Source organism: Cucurbita pepo, chromosome 10 (genome assembly GCF_057944985.1).
Source record: "Cucurbita pepo subsp. pepo isolate OVF chromosome 10, ASM5794498v1, whole genome shotgun sequence".
NCBI classification, from domain to species: Eukaryota; Viridiplantae; Streptophyta; class Magnoliopsida; order Cucurbitales; family Cucurbitaceae; genus Cucurbita; species Cucurbita pepo.
This window is the reverse complement of record NC_141807.1, coordinates 441,777-468,835: the sequence shown is the minus strand read 5'-3', so window position 1 is coordinate 468,835 and position 27,059 is coordinate 441,777. Positions and strand designations below refer to the sequence as shown.

Sequence of the window (27,059 nt, the reverse complement as noted above, 5' to 3'; positions counted from 1 at the left end):
TATCATCATAGTTTTAACTTACGACAAGTATAGTATCTATCAACTATCATTCTAAATGTTCTTATTAGTCTAAATTACTGGTTGAAATATTATTTTTTAATCTCGATATAATTCCAACGATTTATTTTATACAAACATTTAGAATTTGAATAATTGATTTAATCAATGATTTTATTTATTTATTTCGTATGTAGATTAATATAGTTGGTATATTTTTATTAATAATATTTAGGTATGAGTTGACAAGGGTGAGAGGAGGAGAAAAAAAAAAAAAAAAAAAAAAAAAAAAAAAAAAAAAAAAAAGAGGACAGGCGAGAGATGAGAAATCTGAGCCGTTGATGAGAAGGCGGGGCCGAGGAAAAGATCTGATGAGACGTGATGTAAGACGGTGGAACCTCTTTGATTGGTGGGTTATTAAATGTATTGTGTAACAACGACACAAATAATTATTGTCCCACGTTCCAACATCAATCCCTAACGGCTTAACTATACCTCTAACAAATATTGTCCACTTTTCTATATAAGGAATATTATCTTCGACGGTTGTAAGATCTCACAATTCACTCTCTTGGAGACCCAGCGTTCTATGCTAGCACATCACTCGGTGTTCGACTTTGATACCATTTATAACAACTTAATCTCACTACTAGTAGATATTATCCGTTTTTACTCATTACATATGACCATCAATCTCATGGTTTTTGAACGTGTCTGATATGGAGAGTGTCTAACCCTACTCCATCTAGTGTCTTGCACCATTCGATAACTGAATCTAATATCATTCGTAACTAGCAAATATTGTCCTCTTTGAATTTTTCCTTTCGGCCATTTCTTTAAGGTTTTAAAACGTGTTTTTTTGGTAGATGTTTTCACATCCTTATATAAAGTATGATTTGTTTTCTTCTCAAGCTGATGTGAGATTTTTTTTTACCATTCTCATTTTTACCACCATCCTTCTTTTTTACCTCACTTTCGAGTACAAAATTTATTCTTACTAAATTTTCCAACACGAGAATGATGGAACAAAAACTCGAGTAAATTAATAGGTATGATTTGAGAGAAACACGTAGGATTAATTTAATCCGAGAAGGGTGGGAATTGTCGGCTAAAAAGAATAGAGATAATGAAAATTTAAAATTAAAACATATATATATATATGGATGTAACAGGGCAACTATTGAATCATGGTACGGTTCGGGGACATGAACATGATTGTTTGGTCATGAATCAACTCCAATAGACAACTCTCCAGCTCCCATTTCTTTTCTTTTTCTTTTTTCTTTTTCTGTTCCTTCCTATGAATTAATTATATATATTTTTCGTACTTATTTAACTAATTAATGTTTTCCATTAATTATTCTGATTAACTAAACAATCATAGGATTTAGAAACCCATCCCGTCTCTGTTTTGTCTAAATGTTTCTTTGTTTCACTTCTACGTTGTATTATCTCAAACTTTTATGGGTCTTTTAACGTCGTTTTCGTTTCTACACTAAAATAAAATATTTAATTATGTTTTTTTGTTCGTTCGTAAAACATATATAAATTATCACAAGTAAAGATATTAAAGTCTCATTTAAATATTTTCATATAAAAAAAAAATTTTGTTATTATATATTTGTTGGGGGAGAGAGAGAGAAAGAGGGAAGAAAGTGAAAGGTGGAAAGAGAGAGAGAGAGTGGGGAATGGGAAAGAAAAAAAAGGAAGAGAAGCGAAGAAAGGGACGGGTGAGGGCTTAGATTTGTGGGGCCCACTCGTAAATTCCCTGATTAGATTTTCCTCGTTCCACTTTCTTTGACGCCACTCCCCCCATCCCCACGCGCCCACCGCCAACCCCGACCCGACCCGACCCGACCGCCTTTTTAACCCGAATTCCTAAATATATTTTTAATATTTATTTAACAAAAATAAATAAAATAAAAGCTAGTTAGGGAAAAATTTGCATGCAAATCCAGAAGCAAATACGTGCACGTTTGAAATTAATAATAATAAGAAGAAAGGGCACCAACCAATTATCCCTTTCACAAATAATTATCCCTTTCACAAATAAATAAATAAATAAATAAATAAATAAATAATAATAATAGGGAATCAAATGCTAATTAGCCACTACTTTACGACTAATAAGTAAAGTTAGTGAAGAACAAATAATCTGTAAAGCCAGATATTAGTGGGGCCCTCTCTCTTTTAATCATGTTTCTTTGTTTGTGTCTCTTTGTTTCATGGGACCCCTCAAATCCCACTTTCAATTTCTTAATTAGTTTAGTTAGTCGTTAATTTGTCTTTTTTTTTTTTTTTCAATTTGTTCCTTTTAAATTTTAATGATGTTTGTTTTAAGGAAAAAAGAATCTTTGTCACTGACCTGAGATCCTATATTGGTTGGTTGGATAGTTTAACGAAATATTTCTTATAAGAGTATGAAGACTTCTCCTTGGTAAACACGTTTTAAAACTATAAGGCTGACGAATATATGTAACGGATCGAAACGGACAATATTTACTAGCGGTGGATTTAAGCTGTTACAAATGATATAAGAGTCAGAGAACAAATAGAAGAAAAAACCGTAGATGGGGAGAGAAGAAAGAGAGGAGAGAGGAAGCAAGAAAGCAAAGAAAGTCTGTGTTAAGATTTTTTGTTGATCATGTTTTGGGTGACATTTGAGTTTACAAACAGAACCCATAACTTTGAATTAGCAAAAATATTAATAATAATTAAAAACATAATAATAGTGTTTTATTTATTTTTAAAAAAATCATTTTTGATGTTTTTAGTGACAATTCCTTCTCTAATCATATCCATATCATGATGAAGCTTAGTGAGAAAAAAGGCCAACATTCCCCATTATTGCTAATCATTTTCTTGTTTAGTCAAATCCTTTCATTTGTATTTTGGTTTGCATTAATTAATCAATCTAATCTCCCTTCTTATATCATCAAAATAATATATAAATGAATAAAACTTTTTTAGAATAAGTATATTTTTCATAAATTATAGATGAATTTTTTTGTTTCAAAATTTAAAATTTGGGTTCATTATCCGTTTTTTCTATTATGTATTGCCATCAGGCTCACGGTTTTAAAACGTGTCTGTTGGGGAGAGATTTTCACACCCTTATAAAGAATGTTTGAACCGATGTGGGATCTCACAATTCACTCCCTTGAGTACCCAACATTCCCAGAGATTTCCTTCTTTCGTTCTTTTTTACGAGATCTCAAAAAATAAAATATAAAATATTTGATTTCACCCATGGGATCCAAATTTGAACAACTTTTGAGGTATGGAAAAAGATAATTAAAATATTGTTTGGAGTAAAAAATAGAAATGTATGGAGGCTGCCAATTCCAAAGCATATCAAATTAGGTTTGGTATAAGTAACATCACTTACTCACTTTATAATTAATAATGTAATATAAAATTAATGTCGCCCATCTTAATTATTATAATTATTTTGTCGTTTATATATTATCAAAAGGTAAAAATAGTTAAATATGAATTGAATTCATCCAGTGTTACTAAATATGAGAAGTGATAGAGTTTAAAATGATGAACTAAATTAACTTAATTATAAATAATATAATGAATGAGGAAATTTGGAGTTAATACAAAAAATTTAAAAGAGATTGGATTAATGCCTTGAAATTGCAAGCCTTGTTAATTGAATAATATGTAGTGTGTGGATAAATTTAGCATAAAAGGATGGGTTTTTAGCTTAGGGGATAGCATTTTTCTTTCATGAAAAAACATATAATTAATCTTCAATGATGTCAAAAAATATTTTCTATTAAAGGAAGCTTTCCTTTTTTTTTTTTTTTTTCTTTCTAAAATTGTAAATTTTAATCAAAATTTGCTTGCTTTATTCTTTCTCATCCTTTTTAATTTCTACTTTTTATTCCCTAAATTATGCAAAGCACCATCCATGATTAGCCTTGTAGCTTTTGAAATTAGACCTAGAAAGTGAGAAGCTTTTCTAATTATGTGTTGGGGCTGGTTGAAGTTAATTTTGATATTCCAACTTTTATATTTATTTTTCAAGATGGGGGTACTGAAAAAGTTGTTTTGAATACGAAATAAAACGTGCTTAGATATAATAGATGTAATTATAAGTCGTATTTTGACTATAGAGCATAAGAAAAGAAAATAGTTGGATTTAATTTGATGACAAAATAAAAAATATATATATGGTTAGTCAAAATGGATTTGTAGCTAAAAAGAGATTATATATATATATATATATGTATGTGTATATATTTATTTATTTTGAAAGCCTTCATAGCCCCTCTAAAAAAGACTCAAGAAAACCTCTTAAATGTTAAAAATGCAAACCTTCATGCCTCGTTTGAACTGAGATTAAGATGATTTGGCCCATGAATTCAGTCATTTTCACCAATATCAATAGCTTGGGCCAAGGCATCATCCAGATCTGCCACCTGTTTTAAAGGAAAGACAATGAGAATAAAATGAGTGGCATATCAAGTTTTTAAGGTTATTTATTCATCATTCAATTTAAATGAAGGATCGATCAGTCTGTCTTTTTCTTAGCACAGACATAATCATGGGTATCCAAGATTTATGAGCATCTTGACCCATGGGGCAATCACCTAAACATACGTTGTGAACCATGGCCTAAACTTGTGATTTCAATGTATCAGAGCTTAGCTTACTCCTTAACCATGAGACTAAGTGATCTCAATTTACAACATAAGAGAATATTAGAACGAGCGAAGAGTAAACTTCTGTTTTTATCCAAGATCGAGTTGTACATGACGAGGAAGTCCTCCTCAAAGATTAGAAATAATGAATTCTCAAACTAAAAGCACATGATTCCAAAAACTCCCATGTTTTAATTCCAGAAACCAAAGACCACCGATCCCCGCAAAATACTTTATGTGCGGAAGGTTTTTAGGGGCAGAAATTGTAACGCTTAACCCATTAATATTATTTTTTTGGGCTTTTACTTTCGAGCTTTCCTTCAAAGTTTTTAAAACATATTTGCCAGAGAAGTTTCCACACTTTTATAAATAATGTTTCTTCTCCTCCCAACCGATATGAGATCTCACTGTTAGCACATGGAATAGAACCAATAGGAGATTATTGAGCATCGAAATAGAATCCACTAGCATCTTTTGAAAAAGTCCTAGACATTCAAAGGATCCAATGGATTTCCAAACTCTACCTGCTTCGGTATGACCATATCTTTGAGCCTTGTAGAGGCCTAGTCCAATTGTTGTTTATATGCAACCAAACATACGTGCACTTGGACTGGACTAATTTTACAGGACAATCATGTGATCTTACTACATTTGGTGGCAATTGCGAAGGATACTAATATGATATAAACTCCGAAGTAGATGGTCATAAACTCATTCTTTCTAAGCGATTTAGTTTTTTCATCAGTTCCAATAACTAATGGGGTCAACCTATTATAGTTGGGACCTAGTCCAAATTAGAAGGAAAATGATCTAATATTAAGTTTCATTCAGCTCAAAGATATACAGCGTTTATCTTCCCTGTACTTAAGTCTTCTAAAACTATGAACTACATGCATCCTAATTAACTTTGAGCATCTTTCAGCTGCTGACATTCAATGCATCCTAAACTAGTCTAATAAGTATGCTTAAGATAAATGAAAACTTCTGTATCATAATCCACTCAAGCTACGACAGAATACCTCTCTTCCTTGTAAAGATGTCGCCAGCCCTGTATAGAGAAGCTTCGGTTAATGTTGGATGTTCTCCATAAAGCTTTATCAGCTCAGTCCCTGCCATTGCTTGGAGAAAAACCTACAGATATCATAAACAAAGAAGGCCGGCACAAAGATTAAAAGACCCTCTTCCTCATTTTAAACAAGTTCTAGATTGTGTATGGTGCCATAGTCTAAATGCAAGAAAAATTAGATCTGAGAAGAGCACCTTCAAGATCGACAGATTCTTTTATGTATGAAAAAATTATGTCATCTTTAATCCTAATTTACACTGCTTTGATCAATGCATTTCCAACGACAGTAATCGTACTGAAAATGAACCTACAAACGAAGTCTGGATATTCAACAGACAATTGATGCGCGATAAGACTGATCGCAAGAAAATATGATCTAAGTTAAAAAAAACCCTTCTTATAATAGGGAGAAAAAAAATTGCCAGAGATTGGATAACGGTTTCCCGGCAAGACATCCATTTGCATATATTACTCCTTCAGTATCTTTAGATGTTAGAAATCAACCCCATTCTTCGCTAGGTTATAGCAAAGTAACATGTTCTGTACAGTTCATTTGATCGACATTCAAACTACGATTCATAAACTGGATAGCGAAAACAAAACAGGATGAAGGCATGGAGTAGACAGGGAGGCAATCTTCAATCCAGAAGAAACCGTATATATATCAGCACATATTTTCACATTACAACACTACGAAATAGTACAAATCATGGGGAAAATCATTATTCTCTGCGAATTCTTTTTCACGATCTTCATTCAACAATTATACTGCGAAATTACACTGAAGAATCGACCATATTGAAGCCGGAAAACCATAACATTGTCCAACAAACAGACAAATCATCGTCCATTTTACCAAAATTGGGGAGGCTATTAACATGTAAATAAAACGAGGTCTGGAATGCAAAACTCACAGTTGACAATGAAGCAAATAGGTCCAGCTGCGATCAACTCCGGTGGGATTTTGACTGAGCTCGCCGGAGAATTACTAGCGGGTCAAGCTGAGATTTTCGCGCTCCCGCTGCCCGGCAAATGAAATAAATTGTAAAAATTTGAAGTGGATGAGTTTAAATAATAATAATACTAATAATAATAATAATCATAATAATAACTCTTTGGAAAAAAAAAAAAATTATTAAACCTAATCTAGTTGGATTAATGAGCGTAATGTTAAATTAATTACATTTCCAAATTAGTAAGTATGTTCAACAAAATTTTCATTATTCATAAATTAATTATCTTTCCAAATTAGTGTAATTTTTTATTTTATTTTTCTATAATTTTTAACGCCCACAGTAAAATAAGAAAATTGTAAAGATTTTGAACACGAACACGAACTTATAATTTTCAACTTTTTAACCTCATACCCGAGTTACAATTTTAGGATCCTTTGAACCGAACCCTCACGGTCTTTGTCCTAATTCCAAAATAAGGAGCTAAACGACTCTTATACTCAATTCCCCACCTTATTTATCGGGCTAAGATTTAGAAAATTTTTCTTTCGTTCAAGGACGTGTAAGGTTAGAAATTTAAAGTTAGTAATATTTGATTGGAACGGGAAGACACGGGTTTACCATGAATGGACGTAAAATCTAACACAAAAAAAAATTGAAGCATTTAATTATAATTGGACAAAAAAAAGTGGAGAATTTAAAGAAAATAATTTGATTGGGTGAGAATATTGATCAAAATGAGAATGATACCTACCAACCAAAAGTTTTTGGAAGTTGTTTTACATTTTAGTCCCTCAAAGGTGTTCTTATTTTCATTTCATGGGCTACTTCAATCTATCACCTCAGCTTCGTTCTTCATCCTTCCCGATTTGTTGATGTTCATGAGACCTTCGTTTCTGTATTCAATCTAACCTTCCGCTCGCGTTTCTTCACCCAAACTGTTCCCCCGTTAACTTGATCTTTGCCGATTTGTTGGTTTCGATCAGCATTTCCTAAATAGGGCTTCATCGGATGAGATTCAACTAAGATCCCGAAAAGAAACGACGAACCCCTGTGATTTTGAGGCTCCATAGCAGTTTTAATGTTTCCGATTGCAATGTGTTTGTTTGTTATATCTGAAATTTGGTGATTCCTAAACCCCGTTTTTCACGTGCATTCGATCTTCTGGTTACCGCGGTATGTTCTTGCTTGTATATGAGAGTTTTGTTGTCATATTGCATCGTATTGGCTCACGTTCGGTGGGTCAGAAGAATTTGTTCGTGTAATTTATGGTTGCTGTAGAGTACGTTTGAGCCTGTTGTTAGATTTTTTTTTTTTTCTTTTTCTTTCCATTTTGTAGATGAAGAAGCTTAAAACCGAACCTCCGGTTGCGAGGAGGCTCAGGTTTTCGCATCTTCTTCTCGCAATTGGAATGTTGTATTTAGTTTTCATATCATTTAAGTTTCCACGTTTTTTGGAAATTGCCGCAACGTTGAGCGGGAATGAAAGTAATATTGGGTTGGATGGGACAACCGGAACGGACAGTGAAGGGGTGGATTTAAGCAAAGCATCGTTGAGTTCTGTTTATAAGGATACATTTCATCGGAAATTGGAAGATAACCAGCACTTACAAGCGCCATTGCCGCCTAAAAAAGAGCCAATTGAAGAGGTGAACAATGTTACTGGACCCATAAAGCCAATTCAACATAAATATGGTCGGGTAATTGGTAAAGTTTCGAGTCTGCAGAATCATACCAATGATTTTTCTATGCTCGAGAAAATGGCAGATGAAGCTTGGACATTAGGCTTGAAGGCGTGGAAAGAAGTAGATAAAGTTGGGTTAAATGAGACTAATGAGAGTTCTATACTCGAAGGAAAGCCCGAGACATGTCCTTCATGGATATCTACGGATGGGAAAAAGTTATCGGAGGGAGATGGAATCATGTTCCTTCCTTGTGGACTTGCTGCAGGTTCATCTATTACATTAATTGGAACCCCTCAGCATGCTCATGAGGAGTATGTTCCCCAACTTTTGAAGGTGGGAGGTAATCCTAAGGTTATGGTCACGCAGTTCATGGTTGAATTGCAAGGATTGAAATCAGTTGACGGTGAGGACCCACCAAAGATCCTTCACTTGAATCCACGACTGAAAGGCGATTGGAGTAAACGGCCGGTCATTGAACATAATACGTGTTATAGGATGCAGTGGGGAACGGCTCAAAGGTGTGATGGATTGCCATCAAATAGTGACGATGAAATGCTTGGTGAGACTATCCATCCCTTCCATTCTATTTTTTATTTTTTTAATTTTTTTTAAATTTTTTGTCTTTCATCACCGGTGCATAATGACTACACATTATTGTTCTTCTCTATAACAATGGAAACTGGTAAATGAGGAAATATTTTCAGTTTGGTCCAGCTAAAAGAGAGAACATTTTGAGCAAGATTAATTTTTTTCTGTCCTCTACTTAGAGTTAGGAATCCTTAATTGGTTAGAGTCTTAGCCCGTTGTGAATTGGAGTCCTGATTCTAGACGGATTGTTGTCCTCATTGAAGTCTATTCCGGAATCCTAATATTCTCAGTCCTGATTCTTCACGTGCAGATGTAGCTTTCTAGCCCTGTTTTGAGAATGTTATAGCAGACTGGATGAAAGTTTATAACATTCTCCTACTATAAATATTTTTCTTGTCATTTTGTTTTAAACGAATAGAAAGAAAAACAATACCATTACGGTTAAATTGTGTACATCTCTACCCTCCAACCTCAAGTATTTCGTTCTTCTAGCGGTGCTGTAGTGCCAATACCATCTGACATTTTGTTCCCTTTCAATTTTTTTCTTTGACAGTTGATGGACATCGTCGATGCGAAAAATGGTTGAGTAATGTTATAGATCCGAAAGAACCAAAAACAAACTCATGGTTCAAGAGATTCATAGGGAGGGAGCAGAAGCCAGAGGTGACCTGGCCATTTCCCTTTGTGGAGGGTAGATTGTTTATCCTAACACTACGTGCTGGTGTTGATGGATACCATATAAATGTTGGTGGTCGGCACTTGACTTCTTTTGCCTATCGCCCTGTAAGTATGTGGAGAAGAGGAGGATGCAGATAGCTATTTCACATTCTATTAATATTCATATGTTGTTGAAGTTTGTCTTACTGCTGTAGTTGGTATTGATAATCTCTCCCACTCTTTAATATTAATTTCTTATATATTTGTTGGACTTTTATTTAGGGATTTACGCTTGAAGATGCAACTGGATTAGCTGTTAAAGGAGACGTGGACATTCATTCTGCATATGGTACAGCTCTTCCTACTTCTCATCCAAGCTTCTCTCCCCAACGAGTTCTTGAGATGTCAGAGAAATGGAAAGCTCAGCCTTTACCCAAGGGATCCGTTTATCTTTTTATTGGTGTTCTATCTGCTACTAACCACTTTGCGGAGCGTATGGCTGTTAGGAAAACTTGGATGCAATCTCCATCTGTCAAGTCATCAAATGTAGTTGTTCGCTTCTTTGTTGCACTGGTATGACTCTTGTATTTGACATGTTGGATATTAACATGAAAGCTGAGTGGCTCCCACTCTAATGGAAGACTATGACTCGTGTTCAGTCTTCCCATCTACTTTGGCACTCGGGATTACTTGGATCTTTACTTCATTTATGTTCTCTGATATCTATTTCCATCCTTGTTTTTTGTATTTCTTATCATGTATAAACTCACCATGTAGAATCCGAGGAAGGAGGTCAACGCTGTGCTGAAGAGCGAAGCTGCATACTTTGGTGATATTGTGATCTTGCCCTTCATGGACCGCTACGAGCTTGTTGTGCTAAAGACTATGGCTATATGTGAGTTTGGGGTGAGTTTGCGTTTCCCTTCTTCTGTTCATAATTGTTTGGATCTTCTTCATAGAACTTCGTAATATGAACTGAGTAGCGCTTGACCTTAGTGTATGTTGTTTTTCGATATGCGTGAACTAATCAACTTTCTCCTTGTAGGCTGTGAACTTGACGGCTTCGTATGTTATGAAATGTGATGACGACACCTTTGTGAGAGTGGAAACTGTTTTAAAACAGATCGAAGGCATTTCATCCAAGAGGTCCCTGTACATGGGCAATCTCAACCTCCTGCATCGCCCTCTCAGACATGGAAAATGGGCAGTCACATATGAGGTAACTGAAATATGTTGGCTATTCTGTGTTCTTATCCCACTTTATCCCACGTCGGTTAGGACGGAGAACTAAACATTTTTTATAAGGATGTGGAAACTTCTCTTTAATAAAAGGAAAAGCCCAATGAAGACAATATTTACTAGCAGCCAGTGGACTTGGGCCGTTACACTTCCATTCCATTCCTATATCTCGTGAATGTCAAGTGGACCCACCCAACTCCTTTCCTTTTTAGTATACATTTATTATTGGGGGCCTATCACTTTTTTTCAATCTTTTATTATGCTAATGATTTATTTTCACCAATATCAGGAATGGCCGGAAGAAGTGTATCCTCCATATGCAAATGGGCCGGGATATATCATTTCCATTGACATTGCTAAATACATTGTGTCTCAACATGAGAACAGGAGCCTGAGGGTGAGTTTGTTGTAAGCCTTATTATTGTCTGTGGCTTCTTTGGTGTATTAAAAGGGATGTTTTGGAATGTGGCAGTTATTCAAGATGGAGGATGTGAGCATGGGAATGTGGGTGGAGCAGTTCAACAGTAGCGTGACGATGGTCCAATACTCACACAACTGGAAATTCTGCCAGTATGGGTGTATGGAGGAGTATTTTACAGCACACTATCAGTCTCCTAGGCAGATAATCTGCCTGTGGGATAAGCTGGCGCGGGGACACGCTCACTGCTGCAACTTCAGGTGACCATTTTTCCACAATTTTCCGCCTCTGTATTTCTAGCCATGTTTATTGTATTATTATTTTTATTATTATTCAGTGTAGGCGTCATGAATTCAAACTATGATACACACTGTAATTGCTATCGTCATTATTATTATTTTTTCGTTTCACCAAGATGGGTGTTTTCCATGTATAGATTACGATGTGGAATGGGCATTTTGATATGAAATATAGCTTGATTCCTCCATTTGATATGAAATATACTTCTGCCTTGGGTGGTGTTGTTAAATGGGCCTTGCTCCCCAACTCTTCTTCTTCTAAATTGGTCATTCTCCCAAAAGATAAGGAAAATACATAAAGCAATAGATTCCTTGGGCCCTCTTTTTTTGGTGTTGAAATCAATCTTAGTTTTAAAGATTTTGAGCGCGTAATTCATGGCATTAATGAGTAGAAATGATATGATAGGATGACCAATTTGCAAAAGAAAAGGATTTTATTTGATTTTTAGTAATGTCACAAACCTTCTTTCCTTCCCATTGGCTCTACCTTACCTATATACTTCTAAAATTCAAAATAATAATAATCACAATAATAATAACAATAATGAAAACAATGTCTTCTATATATTTTTATTTATTTATTATTATTTAAAAACAACCCATAAACTTATTATTCTTACCCATTCCCAACTTCACGTTTTTTTTTTTAGAAATAAAAATTTATATTTATAATAGAACTAAATCGGTTAATATATATATACTTTTGATTAACAACTTCACGTTTTTTTATTTAATTAAGAATAAACAAATACATTTATGTGGATATAATACATATATTCGTACGTGACAAGGACCGTCCGACGTGTCAGTTACAAACTTGGTTTTTGTTCCTCCATTGTTGCACACACGACACCCGTCTGCCTCGCTGGCTCTCGCGTTGTCCGGACGCGTAATCAAAGATTAATGAGACAAAATCTACCTATGGGGCCCACTTTATTGTCGGCAGCTCTGGAGCGTGTCATTCACGACAACCATTTCCCCAAAAAGTAAAACGAAATTAAAGCAAAGCAAAGGTTTTCTTTTTATGCGGCCGTTACCACGGCTGTTGAACGCTCGCCGTTTTGATTCTTATTGGGGCAACTCTCTGCGAGTACAGAATAATGCTTACTCGCTCCCATGTCTTCATGCCAGAGTAGCTCTCCACGTGGCGTGTGATTGGGACAGAGACGTGGGCAACGGTGTTGCTATTGGACTGTACTTTCTGAATTTGCAATCACGGAAAATCTATGACCCTAGCTTGTGCAATGTCGATAGTACCCTTTTGGGTTTTTCAATAGACTAAATTATATATACACATAAACATAATATTTCCACATTTTATAAATATTTTAAAACTAACAAAAATTAGTTAAAAATTATTTGGTGCATAATATTAATAAATTATGTGACGCAATTAATGAGTCAAAGCTTCAGAATTGCTTATTATACGGATCCATCTGATTAATTATTATTATTATTGCTGCTATAATTGACGTTGTTTCAATTATTATTTGAGATAATCAATTACAGTATTACAGCTGTAAATTTATTAAATTAATTTATAGTAATTTGAAAAAATCTTTATAAAAAAAATTGTTTAACAAGAAAAAAAAAAGTGTTTCCATAAAAAAACCCAACACAACAATGAGAAAGAAAATGCAAAAATCAAACCATAAAAAGAATGGTTCGTCCTTCGAAAAAATTGTCATTTCATGTATTTAGTCGTCCAATAATAGAATCTAGCTTTCGATGATAATAATATAGATAAAAAAAAAATTAATTAATTGAAAAAATTAAGCTCATTAAAGCAACTTTGCCTCTTAAAGTTTATTTCTTTTAATTGAAAAATGTTTTAAATAGTGAATCCAAGACTGAATTTAATTATGTAAGCTAAAACAAGGTCGCATTTTGAAAAATATATTACTAGAATTTCATTATAAACTATCCTCAATTATGAATCTTGAAATATATTACGTAAATTGAGGAATTTATAGGATTGAAGGGAGAGGTGACTTTGGAGGCAAGGCACCTGATTCCAAAATAAATGGAAAGAAAAGAAGGTGTTTTTCGTCTCTTACACTTGTCCCCAGTCCTGTCCCGTCGCCTTCAATCCCTCTCTTTCCGCCTTATCCGCTTCTACACAGTGCACACCCTGATTTCTGAGCTCACTCTTTCTCCACGCCATCCCACTTGTTATAAATATCCCACCCCCACCCACCGTTTTTTAACGGCTACTTTGTCCCTCGTTGAATGACCCCAAAAAGAAACCCTTAAATGCTAAAATAATTCTGAGTGTGGTGAAGTTTCTCGAGGTGGGTATCTCCAGATTCACTCAGGACTTGAAGGATTTGGGCGGTTTTGGGCGGATTTGGGGTTTTAGAGACACACCCAGATGGATTTCTCTTCGTTTTTGGTGTCCTTAGGGACGTCTTTTGTGATATTTCTTGTTTTGATGCTTATTTTCGCTTGGCTTTCTTCAAAGCCTGGCAACCATGTCATTTATTACCCAAATCGGATCCTCAAGGGTCTGGATCCGACCGTCGGGTCCAGGACACGGAGCCCATTTGCTTGGATTAAGGAAGCTCTGTCTTCTTCTGAGAAGGACGTGATTTCGATGTCGGGGGTTGATTCTGCTGTCTACTTTGTGTTTTTATCCACTGGTTTGTCTTTCTTTCTTTTTCACTTGCACGTTTTAGCTTCAAAGGTTGTTGGGTTCTTATTCTATTGCTGCCCTGTTTCTGGTTTTCCAGTGCTGGGGATTTTTGTGTTGTCTGCCGTTGTTCTTCTGCCAGTTCTTATGCCGGTTGCTGCTACTGATGATGGTATCAAGAATGCTAAAAAGAATGATACCCTAAGTGTTGGGACTTTCAATGAACTTGACAGATTATCTATGGGAAATGTCAATGTAAGCAACATTAATGTATCAAGAATTTTGGAGGGTTGGCGTTTCTTTGTTGTTTTGATTCTTAGATTTGAGCTTTGATGTGCAGCTGGGGAGTAATCGTCTTTGGGCCTTCTTATTAGCTACCTACTGGGTTTCCTTTGTGGCATATTACTTGACATGGAAAGCTTATAATCATATCTCAGCTCTGAGAGCTGAAGCTTTAATGACTCCTGAAGTAAAGGCTGAACAATTTGCCATTGTTGTTAGAGATATCCCTCCAGTTCCTCAAGGTCAAACTAGGAAGGAACAAGTTGATTCCTTTTTTAGGAAGATCTATCCCGATACGTTCTATCGATCCATGATCGTTACAGACAACAAAGAGGTTTGTTCGACGTACCGTGCAGCATTGTGATTCTAACTTGTCGCTATGAGTTGAGTTTGTTGTGTATTTGCATTGTCTTTATGAGATCCCACGTTGGCTGGAGAGGGGAACGGAACATTCCTTGTAAGAGTGTGGAAACCTCTCCCTAGTGGACTCGTTTTAAAACTGTGAGGTTGACGACGATACGTAATGGGCCAAAGTGGACAATAACTACTAACCGTGTGAGCTTGGGTTGTTACAGATGGTATCAAAGTCAGACACCAGTGATGTGTCGGCAAGGACGCTAGGCCCTCAAGGGGGTGGATTGTGAGATCCCACGTCGGCCGGAGAGGGGAACAAAACATTCCTCGTAAGGGTGTGGAAACCTTTCTCTAGTAGACATGTTTTAAAGCCGTGAGGCTGATGGCGATACATAATGTGCCAAAGCGGACAATATCTACTAGCGGTGGGATTGGGCTGTTACAAATGGTATCAGAGCTAGATACCGGGCGGTGTGCCAACGAGGACGCTGACCCCCAATGGGGGTGAATTGTGAGATCCTACATTGGTTGGAGAGGGGAACGAAACATTTCTTGTAAGGGTGTGGAAACCTCTCCCTAGTAGACGCGTTTTAAAATCATGAGGCTACGGTGATACGTAACGGGCCACATGTGATTTATATTTGACATATTGTAGATGTTCAAATGACAAGCAGGTTAATAAGTTGTGGGAGGAGCTGGAAGGATACAAGAGGAAGCTTGAACGATCCGAAGCAGTATTTGCAGCTTCAAAAACGGAAGCCAAGCCAGAAGGTACAAAACCAATGCATAAAACTGGCTTCCTTGGTCTTATAGGGGACAAGGTTGACAGCATAGAATTCTACTCCCAGGAGATCAATGAGCTTGTCCGAAAATTGGAATCTGAACAAAAGACTACTCTCAGAGAGAAGCAGAAGAACGCTGCTTTCGTCTTCTTCAACAACCGAGCAACTGCAGCTTCTGCAGCGCAAAACTTGCACGCGAAAATCGTCGATAAATGGACCGTTCTACCAGCTCCTGAGCCCCGCCAGCTTATCTGGCCTAATCTTTATATAGACTTTATTCAGAGGCAAGTTCGGCAGTATGTTGTGTATGTCATTGTGGCACTGATGATTTTCTTCTACATGATTCCAATTGGTATCATTTCTGCCATTACCACACTCAATAACTTGACTAAGTTGCTGCCATTTTTGAAGCCAGTTGTGAACATAAGTGCAGTCAAAATAGTATTAGAAGCCTACTTGCCTCAATTAGCTTTGATTATCTTCTTGGCTGTGCTGCCCAATTTACTGCTTTTTCTATCTAAATCTGAGGGAATTCCTTCAGAGGGACATGCTGAGAGGGCTGCTTCTGGGAAATATTTCTATTTCACTGTGTTGAATGTTTTCCTTGGAGTCACTTTGGGTGGTGCACTGTTTAAAACATTCAAGGACATTCAGAAGGATCCAAACTCTCTTGTTCCCTTGTTGGCTAGCAGTCTCCCAGGCAGTGCAACTTTCTTTCTTACCTTTGTGGCTCTCAAGTAAGCTTCTCATTCTAAGATCCTTCGATTTCGTTGTTTCGTCTTTCGCTCTTTGTGTAGCCTTACTTTTGTTCCATTTTCTGTATATCATGCATATATTAGTGATCATCTAGAACTGTGAGAGGGGAACGAAACATTCCTTATAAGGGTTGGGTTGCCTCTCCCTAGTAGACGCGTTTTAAAATTGAGGCTGATGGTGATATGTAACGGGCCAAACGGACAATATTTGCTAGCGGTGGGCTTGGGCTGTTACTAATGATATCAGAGAGAGCCAGACACCGTGTGGTGTGCCAGCGAGGATGCTGACCCCGAAAGGGGTGGATTGTGAGATCCCACATCGGTTGGAGGGGGGAATGAAACACTTCTTATAAGGGTGTGGTAACTTCTCTCTAGTAGACACGTTTTAAAACCAGTGAGGCTTAAGGCGATACGTAACGGGCCAAACTGGACAATATTTAATAGCAGTGGGTTTGGGTTGTTACTAATGATATTAGAGCTAGACACCGTGCGGTGTGCCAGAGAGGACGCTAGTCCCCAAGGGGGGGGGGGTGGATAGTGAGATCCCACATCGGTTGAAGAGGAGAATGAAACATTCCTTATAAGGGTGTGACAAACTCTCCCTAGTAGACATGTTTTAAAACTGTGAGGTTGACGACGATACGTAACCGGCCAAAGAGGTCAATATTTACTAGCAGGGTGGGTTTGGGCTGTTACTAATGATATCAAATCTAGACGCCCGTGTGGTGTGTTAGTGAGGACACTGACCTCCAAGGGGGTAGATTGTGAGATCCCATAACGGTTGGAGAGGGGATGAAACATTGCTTATAAGGGTGTGGCAACCTCTCCCTAGTAGACATGTTTTAAAACTGGGAGGCTAACGGCGATACGTAACGGGTCAAAGCAGACAATATTTGCTAGCATTGGACTTGAGCTGTTACAAAAACAATCATGTTGATACCCTTAGTAGTTCTCTATTTCTAAACAGTGTAGCTTAAGAATCTAAATTTATCGACTGATTTCGAGTCTGTTTGGCTTGTTAGGTTCTTCGTTGGTTACGGTCTCGAACTATCTAGGATAGTTCCTCTTATCATATTCCATTTGAAGAAGAAATTCCTTTGCAAATGTGAAGCTGATGTGAAGGATGCTTGGACTCCTGGTGACTTTGGTTATGGAACTAGAATTCCGGGTGACTTGCTCATTTTTACCATAGGCCTATGCTACTCCATCATGACACCTTTGATCATCCCGTTTAGCGTCATATACTTCGGTCTTGGATGGCTTATTCTTCGTAATCAGGTAACGTAAAACAATCGTAAAACCGAGTGGCGAACTATAACGACTGTGTCGATGTGTTCTGTCTTTTGGACATTGCTTTGTTATTGTGCTAACGTATGACCTTGTTTTACAGGCACTCAAAGTTTATGTTCCTGCTTATGAGACATATGGAAGAATATGGCCTCATATATTCAACCGTATCATAGCATCACTCTTGTTGTACCAACTTACCATGTTCGGTTTCTTCGGGGTGAAGAAATTCTTCTACGCTCCAATCTTAATTCCGCTCCCCATAATTTCCTTGATATTTGCCTTCATTTGTCACACTAAATTCTACCGAGCTTTTGCCGATACCGCTCTCGAAGTCGCTTGTAATGAGTTGAAGGAAGTTCCGAATATGGAGCAAGTGTTTAGATCTTTCGTTCCACCAAGTTTGAGCTCCGAGAAAGTCGATGACGACCAATTTGAAGATGCACGATCCCAGGCTTCAAGAACAGGATCGTTTGCTTAGTAGAATTTTCGATGTTCATGGTTAAAATCTTGTGTAAAAGTTGTATGAAGAATGTTGATAGTTTGCATTAGGGATCAAGACGTTTAGGTTGTGAAAGGCAAATCGTGTGTAAAAGAAGAATGAATGTTCTATAGCAATTTTTAATGTATCGTATATTTGATAATTGATTTTTTCGTTTTTAAATTTAAGCTTATAAACAAAATCTTTCACAGACGACATGGACCAATAACAAATAACAAATATTTATAATCGAATTTCATTTGAAAATGATGAACAAAATGATTTTTGTTTCTATTTGTTTCAAAGACGACATGGTCTTTAGACTGTTTAAGCGATGACTTAATGTGTAAGAATAATTTTGGGCAAAGCAAATTATAAACAAAAATGAGGTGCGGTAAGCTCATCATATTCAGCGTTTTCCCCCCTAAAAGGAGCTTGTACTTGTTGTGCCTTGTGCGCTACAAACAATTGAATTTGGAGATGCAAATTGGCGCCGCCTTGGAAGCATCCCAGTTAAACCGCGCCTAAATTCCTCACGAAACAGCTTTCTGCGATTCTTACAAAGATCGCGGTGGGCTTCGATTTTGAATTTGCAAAGAAAAACTCAGTGAAATGCCTTCGTCTTCTCTGTTCTTCGGACCCCCAGAAATGGTTGTCAAGAATCGCTTTCTGGGTTTCCTTATTTGGCAGTCCATTCCTTCAACCATCGTCTTTTTCCTCTTCAAAATCTTCATTTCACCCATTTCTTCTGTTTCTGTTAGCGATTCCTCAAGTGGGTCTGGGAACCCATCAGCCCCTTTTGCTTCATTGCTCACTGGGTTCCTTACTTTTCTTACATTTCATCTCTCTCAACTCCTCTTCTCTGCTTCACTCTCTCTTCTTGCTTCGCCCCAGTTCGAACGACCTGCCGCGCCGCTCGAGCTCGCTTTTGTGCTCGTTCGGTTTCTTGTGGTTTCAGGCGGCGACAATGCCTCATCGGCGTCGGCTTCCAAGGATTTTCGCCGTCGGGCTATGGTTTCGTTCTATCTGGTGCTGTTTGTAGTGGCAACTGCCGTTTCGGGTTCCTTGGCGGCGGTTTCTACATGTTGGGGGAAATCAGATGATCTTAGCAGTGCGTGGCATACGGGTCTTTTGATGGGTCTGATTTATGGCCTTTTCTATGTCTACAAGAAGAGATGGGTTCTAACGTTTCCAATCATACAGGTTACTTTTTGGTCCTTGGTTTGTAATTTCAATCAGAATCGTTTCATCTTCTGTTTGGGAACTATATTGAATAAGTATACATATATCTTAGGATGCATAAGAAAAGAACTTGGAGATTTTGAGTGCTGCACACCTTACTGCTTCTTTGGGTATCACTTATGATTAATCTGTATAGGTTTTTCTGTAAATGCGTTTCTTTCTCAGAGTTGTCTGTTGTTAATTGTTTATGGTCACAATTATGCATATCTGTTCATTGTGAAGATTTCTCTATACAATCATTAGCTAGCAAGTGTTTGTGAGATCCACGTCGGTTGGAGGAGGGAACGAAACATTCCTTATAAATGGTGGGGAAATCTTTCTATAGTAAATGCATTTTAAAACCGTGAGACTGACGATGATACGTAACAAGCCAAAGTAGACAATATCTAGTAGTTGTGGACTTATGCCGTTACAAATGATATCAAAGCTAGACATCAGGTGGTGTGCCAGTGAGGACGCTGGTCTCCAAGAGGGGTGGATTGTGAGATCCCACATCGGTTGTAGAGGAGAACAAAACATTCTGTAAGTGTGTGGAAGCCTTTTCCTAGTAGACGTGTTTTAAAACCGTGAGGACGACGGCGATATGTAACGGGCCAAAACAGACAATATCCACTAGCAGTGGGCTTAAGCTACCATGACTTATCTTTGATATTTGTGTTCTTGCATGTTTCATGGTCAAATTTTCAAGCCTCCTGTTTACTGATTGCAACTATTTTTATCAACAGCGTCCCCCATTTTTCAGCTTTAAGATGGGTTTTCCGTCAGCTACCATGTTAGCTTCCAAACTTTCTGCTGCAGCTTTCCTACTTTCAGCAGTATTAATGGCGCTTCTGCCGGATCAACTTAAGAGCAATGCTACAGTCGGGAAATTCATTGCTAACCAGGCCATTCTACTCATTGGAAGCTTTGCAGTATTTCTCTCTTGGGAATTGACTCACCACTTACATCGGGTTAGTTCATTGTTCATATAATATGTTAATGGCATTATAATCTCATGCCTTATTTCGTTCACAATTTTTATGTTCTACAATTTCTTGGAGAACGACAAGTTTTATGATATGTTACTTAAATCATGTATCTTAATCATGCACACTCTTAACTAAGTGGGTTCTCTGGTCATGTTTTTCCTCTAAATTATGTAGGTGTCGCAACAATCCTTATCAAAGGGTTGTTCAAGGGTTCAAAAGTTTCGAAGTTTAGGAGCATAATTGAAACTTTTTCCAAAGTTACGGGAGTCTATCCCGTCCATCTTATAGGAAAGAAAACGAGCGGTTTTATGCTTCAGATGGACTAGATTTGTATAAAAAGTTATGACAAAGAGCTAGACTTAACTCCAGTTTTGTGCTTCACTGTGTGTATTTTATAATTTTAGGTTCTACACACCAAGAGGTTTGCTTTTGCACCTCCAAAGGGATCTGCAGCTGTGGAAACAAATCCGAGCGAGTACCTCTTTGCAGCGTTGGACGACAGCAACCCAGGGTCTCTTTTGCAATATCTTGCATTTCTTGATCTCTGTATGGTTTGTGAGACTAATGTCGATATATGGCGAAGAGCTGCATTTTTTGAAGAATCGGGCGAGACGTACAAGCGAGTTGTATCCATATCATTGAGGCCTCTGGAGCAGTTTGCCCTGAACTTGGGTGAAGGTTTGGAAGGTGCTGTGGACGTAACCTCCCAACTATCCAAACAGTTATTACCGCCAAAGGACTCTCACTTCGACTTGAAACAATTGGAAACTCTTAAGAACTTTCAGGTTGGGGATATATTTTGATTGCACTATAACTATTCTCTTCATTGCTTATTTCATTTTTGTTGGAGGAGGGGCAGGGGCTGTTTTGAATCTCCATGGGAGTTCTGCAGTGTTATAGGTTTCTCTGGATTGGAATCAGTGTCAACTCTGTTCTTATCATGCATGATATCTAAGTATTATGGTACACATTTTATGTAGTTTTGTTCATGACTGCACAAGAACAATATTGGAACCTTATGCATGATATCTAAGCCATGTTTATGAATACCAAGTGAAACGGTTTAAACGTTAGTGTGAGATCTCACATTGGTTGGAGAGGGGAACGAAGGATTCCTTATAAGGGTGTGGAAACCTCTCTCTAGTACATGCGTTTTAAAATCTTGAGGGGAAGCCCAGAAGGGAAAACTAAAAAAGGACAATATCTGCTAGCGGTGAACTTGGGTAGTTACAAATGGTACCAAAGCCAGTCATCGGGTGGTGTGCTAGTGAGAATGCTGGGCCCTCAAGGGATCCCACATCGGTTGGAGAGGGGAACAAAGCATTCCTTATAAGGGCGTGGAAACCTCTCCCTAGCATATGCGTTTTAAAATCTTGAGGGGAAGCCTAGAAGGGAAAGCCCAAAGAGAACAATATCTGCTAGCGGGTAGCGGTAGGCTTTGGTTGTTACAAATGGTATTAGAGTCAATCACCGGGTGGTGTGCTAGTGAGGATGCTGGCTCCAAGGGGGATGGATTGTGAGATCCCACATCGATTGGAGAGGGGAACAAAGTATTTCTTGTAAGAGTGTGGAAACCTCTTTCTAGCAGATGCGTTTTGGGACAATATCTTATTTTAGTTAGAACTTTTCAATGTCGTGGCACCTTCCTTCTCAGGACGGCTTGGTAAGCAAATGTAAGCATTTTAAGATTGACAAACTCATTTACATGCATTCACTTTCAAATTCTTATGCTTGCCCGATGTAGAAGACAGCATGACCATTAGATTTCTGTTCTTATCATATGGGGCCTCCTCATGGTATCTGTATCTAAGAGCCACTGTGATCCAGTCCTATCTATCCCGTCTTTATTTTGCTTGAATTTGTGTTCTTTTCCCATTCGTTACTGTGAACATCTGTGTGGCTATTGGATATAACCGATGATGCTTGCTAAACTTCGCAGGTGTATGCATGGTGTGCCCGAGCGGTTTCTATGTTGACCGCTCGCTCACATGTGGAAGATCAATTCGGGGTTGCCCAGCTCTCTGGTAGTAATGCTACTGTTATGTCAACACTGTTGTCTTGCCTGCTTGCTGTTGAAGTGCTGATGGGGAAGAAGACTTATATACAATCTTCACACGATCTATTTGGCCCGGCTGGTATCAAATGGGCAACATCAAGTATTAGAAGAGTAGATTCTTCAGTTGGTAAAAAGAAAAGCGGTCCGCTGCACTCGAACGCATATGCAATTGCAGACGTATTGAGGGCGTCGATCTATCTCATTGTTTCTGCATTCCATGACGAGATGCTGAACAGTGCCAAGTCGGGTGTTCTTGAGAAAGATTGGATCACTTATGAAAAGCTCCCTTTCGGTACTCGCGAGTTGCTTCTGCAAAAATTGCATATTTTCTTGGACTTTGAAGCTTAGATATAACGGTGAAGTCATCATCATTTTCCCGTTTGCGCCCCGTTCATCGAGTTATACCGAACCACCTTTAAGGCAGTTTTGTTGTGTTTGTTTCTTAAGTGTTGTAGCTGGAATATGAAGAGGTTGTTAGACTGACGAAAGTTCACAAACTAAGTTGGTAAGTTCTTAATACATTGCCCTTTATAAACACCAATCTTTTAGTTGGATATCTCTTTTTTGACAACCCTTGGAATTTCAAAGCTACTTGCTTCTAAAATTGTTGCTTCTAAAATTGTAACAGTCTAGGTTTACCACCGCTAACCAATATAATAGGAATTGTTCTTTTTGGGCTTCCTCCTTCCCTTTCTCCTCAAAGTTTTAAAACGTGTCTGTTGGGAAGAGGTCCTTTGAGGGCTCCTTGTTTTTGCTGGCACATTGCCTGGTGACTGACTTTAATACCATTTGTAATAGCTCAAGCCCATGGTTGAGCAAATATTGTCATTTTTGGACTTTCCCTTTTGAGCTTCTCCCAAGGTTTTGAAACGCGTCCGTTGGGGAAGAGGTTTTGATGCCCTTATAAGTAATGTTTCGTTTACTGTTTCTCACGTGGGATCTTATATATTCATAAATAAAAAATAAAAAAAAAATTGTTTATTTTGCAAAATCCATGTTAGGTTTAAATGTTTTCTAGTTTTTTTTTTTTTTTTTCTCATGTCTTACAGATGCCATAGCAAAGGATAAAATGTAACTTTATTTTTAAAATAATGTATGTTTTTTTTTTTTCATAAAAAACTAATGATTATATTAATTTATATCTTATTATTATTATTTTTTTTAATAATGGAAGGAATTTAAACTATTATTTTTCACAAAATCACCTAAATTAATTTATTTTTCAATAAACAAAAATTATGTAATTATTTGAAAATAAGGTAAAAAAAAATAGAGGAAGATGATAGTAGTGAAAAAGGTGATTCTTACATTATTGTCTAATATAGATTAATTATTTATTTTTAAAAATAAATTTTTAATAAAGTGTCTAAATTAATTATTCATTAATATTTATGATTTAAATGGATATAATTATCTAGAAATCCACGTATTTCGATATTCGATTAAACAGCGGGGTAATAAAGGTCCCAATATTCTATTTATTTATTTATTTATTTATTATAATTTAACCGTTTTGCAAGTGCTGCCCATTAGAATTTCAGGAAGGCAAAGTTACTTGGATGCGATTAATGCGAGCAGCATCTTTTCGCATTCTCATCCAAACCCTAGTTCATACTCAAGGTCATTGCAATCTCCATCCCAAAATTCCTCTGTTGGTTTCAATTATTTCTGCTCATGGCCATGGAATCGAATTCCAGCCCTAATTCGTTAGGAGAGGAAGCGAGGAACTGGCTTGAACTGCCTGCAGATGTCACGTCTATGATTCTGCTGAAGTTAGGCCCCGTTGATATTCTCACCAACGCTCAAGACGTTTGCTCTTCGTGGCGTAAGATCTGTGAGGACCCTCTCATGTGGCGCGTCGTCGATATGCGCTATTCCGGTGATTGGTGGGACATGGACTACGATTTGGAGGAGATGTGCAGGCAGGCTGTTGACCGTAGTTGTGGCCAATTGATTTACATTAACATTGAGCATTTTGGCACCGATGATTTGCTCCACTATATTACTCAGAGGTATGTTATTGTTTAATTTTAGAATCACTATCTTAGATTTTCGTAAGGTTCTCCTATAGGATAGAGATAAATCAACCTAAAATCTCTACTGTAATGGAATAGCGTTGAATGTTCTGGCCATTACGTAAACGTGCTGTTTCAATTTTATTTTTCAAACGTGCTGCTCTATTTGTTTTGTTCTAGTTTTTATTATTTAAAATCTGCTTTTGTTCTTTGTTATTTTATGTTTCTGTAATGCACATGTCTAACGTGAAAGCATACAGACAAACGAATAAGGGCGAACATCCAGGACCAAAATTGAAACTGAACCATTTATATGGCTTTGTATAGATTAGTATATATATATATATATATATATTTAATTCATTTATTGCATGTAATAATCATGTTTATGGATAGATAATCTGCCTTACGTTACCTTATGATGTAGAGGGTGACAAGTTTGATGTGAAGCTTAGAATCAGTTTTCTCTGACCTGAGACAGGGAACCTAATTGCCGGCTCTTGCTCTGCAACTTCTTGTCGAAATTCTATTTCATTTTTTTCCCATCACAGTTGTCAGACATTTTATTAAAATCGTCTTCCCGTGGCACGGATATTGGAAGTTCAACCCAATGAACATGGAGCATTTGCAATTCCATTAATTTGTCTTATCTTGGTCTTCCATTTAATAGAGAATTTTCACTAGTGAGAAAGGAGAGGGGCCTCTTGTAAGTCATGGGGGACTGAAAGATTCTCTCGGGCTATTTCTTATGGACAAAGCTCTGATGGTTTATGTGTTTATGTGGTGTCTTGATTTTGAATTTGTATTTTCTTGATTTTGACGGTTCCTTATATTAACTTGTTGCAGTTCAAATCAACTTAGAAAACTCCGCCTTGTATATTGCAATCGCATCTCAGATGAGGGATTGATTAAAGCAGTTTCAAAACTTCCCTTGTTGGAGGATCTTGAGATATCTTTCGGTTCATTTGATGTGGAAACTTTGGAAACTCTTGGTCAATGTCGCCCTCTTCTGAAATCACTAAAACTGAACCGTCAGTTTTACAGACGGGTGGAATGTGATAAGGGAGCCCTTGCTATTGCTGAAAATATGCCTAATCTACGTCACCTTCAGATATTTGGCAACAGCCTTACTAATAGGGGCTTGGAGGCCATTCTTGATGGTTGTCCTGACTTAGAATCTCTTGATTTACGCCAGTGTTTCAATTTGAATTTGGCGGGACAGTTGGGTGCAAAATGTTCTGAGAAAATAAAAAATTTACGGTTGCCTCATGATCCCACTGATGACTATGAATTTTCAACCGAAATTGTTGAATATGGTGATGATTATGAGGAGGATTATGGTTACCCTTTTGGCTTGTCTGACACCGATTTATTGACTGATGACGACGACTATTATGAATTCTCAGGGGGCAGCGATTTCTCTGACTATACAGACTTATATTTTTATTGAAGGTTCGGTTTTAGAAGCATAGTGAGAGAAAACCCTGGTCTGCCTAATATCGCTTGCCTGCCTCTCTGCCAATGGTAGTTGGTCCAATGAGCCTAGCAACTGCTGAACTGCAAGAGAGAAGAATGAGAGGCTCTCTTTCCACTAGAGTAAGTAATTTTGTTGTTCTCTTCTACATGCAATAAGTAAAAGCCTAAAACAACTTCTGGGTATCTTCATTTTGTGTGTTTATAGATGAAGATAATTCTAGGAAGTCTAAGAAACATATCAAAATTCAACTAACCAAGTGATATGTTGTAAAGTCACTAGTTCACGTGTCAAATATGCTTGTTTATACTTGTACTAATCGATTTTATGCTATATCACTTGGATTGTAAAATGTTGATATATCTTGCAATGTATAGTGGTTATTTTATAAATTTGCGTTGCTCGTTTGATTGATATCTCACAGATGATGATGGAGATTCCAGTGATTAGATATGCTGCCCTTTTTTTCATTTCCTAACACCGTTGTTAGTTTGCAATATTCAAATAATATTCATCCTTATTCTTCTTTGTCGATGGAGACGAGAATTGCGACGGAGGCAGCGTTGAGAAGATTTGATATCATTATTTTATGACTTGAGGTCCATAAACATCATCAGTACCTATGAATTAGGAGGGGCTGCTCTCATGGAAGAAGAATGAAATAGTATTTTCAGAAGAAGTTGCAGCAATGATTGGCATTTAGAGAATACTAATTCTCAGCTTCCTGTCATCCTCATGAGTGGAAGAACAAGGCAGCAAGAACACTTTGGCAAAACAACAAATGAATTAGATCCTATTTTTTCAATGTTATGTTTTGATCTCTAAAAAAAAAGTCACCCAGCTACACGTTAAATGCCTTCTTATGAAATATTTATAAATAAATTTATATATTGTAGTCATTAATTTTTGTTGTGGAAGAATTCGACTAGCCCACCAGTAATTTTTTAATTTTATGTTAAAACTATTTAAAGTTAATTAAGGATAAAATTAAAATATTTTTAATTTTATGTTAAAACTATTTAAAGTTAATTAAGGATAAAATTAAAATATTTTTAATTTTATGTTAATTTAACCCGTGGGCCGCGATTCCAAATGAAAAAAGAATTAAAAACAAAAGGCGCGCGCCGGTTTCGCGTAAAAATTCAAAGATATATATATAGAGGTCGAATTTTGGCGCCTCG

The 27,059-nt window shown here is 37.1% G+C and overlaps 4 protein-coding genes and 1 long non-coding RNA gene across 5 annotated transcripts; 4 read left to right on the top strand and 1 right to left on the bottom strand.

Annotated features, from left to right (window-relative positions):
* Positions 1 to 4,204: 4,204 nt before the first annotated feature.
* On the bottom strand, positions 4,205 to 6,784 carry LOC111803232 (uncharacterized). Its single transcript, XR_002816358.2, has 3 exons — positions 6,630 to 6,784; positions 5,669 to 5,780; positions 4,205 to 4,427 (listed from the first exon to the last, which is right to left on the bottom strand). It is a non-coding gene; the product is annotated as an uncharacterized LOC111803232 (long non-coding RNA).
* A 662-nt stretch (positions 6,785 to 7,446) lies between these two features.
* Positions 7,447 to 11,741, top strand: LOC111803225 (hydroxyproline O-galactosyltransferase GALT2). Its single transcript, XM_023687543.2, has 7 exons — positions 7,447 to 8,911; positions 9,494 to 9,723; positions 9,880 to 10,170; positions 10,375 to 10,503; positions 10,643 to 10,816; positions 11,126 to 11,233; positions 11,309 to 11,741. The coding sequence occupies exons 1-7, from the start codon at positions 8,008 to 8,010 to the stop codon at positions 11,516 to 11,518; spliced, it is 2,046 nt and encodes a 681-aa protein (XP_023543311.2). The 5' UTR covers positions 7,447 to 8,007; the 3' UTR covers positions 11,519 to 11,741.
* Positions 11,742 to 13,650: 1,909 nt separating this feature from the next.
* Positions 13,651 to 18,286, top strand: LOC111803455 (CSC1-like protein ERD4). The gene is made up of 6 exons (XM_023687858.2): positions 13,651 to 14,192; positions 14,283 to 14,437; positions 14,523 to 14,798; positions 15,493 to 16,337; positions 17,378 to 17,633; positions 17,746 to 18,286. Exons 1-6 carry the CDS (start codon positions 13,925 to 13,927, stop codon positions 18,121 to 18,123), a joined length of 2,178 nt encoding a protein of 725 aa, XP_023543626.2. The 5' UTR covers positions 13,651 to 13,924; the 3' UTR covers positions 18,124 to 18,286.
* A 243-nt stretch (positions 18,287 to 18,529) lies between these two features.
* Positions 18,530 to 22,943, top strand: LOC111803454 (uncharacterized). The gene is made up of 4 exons (XM_023687857.2): positions 18,530 to 19,326; positions 20,091 to 20,315; positions 20,738 to 21,118; positions 22,273 to 22,943. The coding sequence occupies exons 1-4, from the start codon at positions 18,736 to 18,738 to the stop codon at positions 22,735 to 22,737; spliced, it is 1,662 nt and encodes a 553-aa protein (XP_023543625.2). The 5' UTR covers positions 18,530 to 18,735; the 3' UTR covers positions 22,738 to 22,943.
* Positions 22,944 to 23,906: 963 nt separating this feature from the next.
* Positions 23,907 to 26,278, top strand: LOC111803453 (F-box protein SKIP19). Its single transcript, XM_023687855.2, has 2 exons — positions 23,907 to 24,401; positions 25,251 to 26,278. Exons 1-2 carry the CDS (start codon positions 24,064 to 24,066, stop codon positions 25,852 to 25,854), a joined length of 942 nt encoding a protein of 313 aa, XP_023543623.1. The 5' UTR covers positions 23,907 to 24,063; the 3' UTR covers positions 25,855 to 26,278.
* The last annotated feature ends 781 nt before the right edge of the window (positions 26,279 to 27,059 follow it).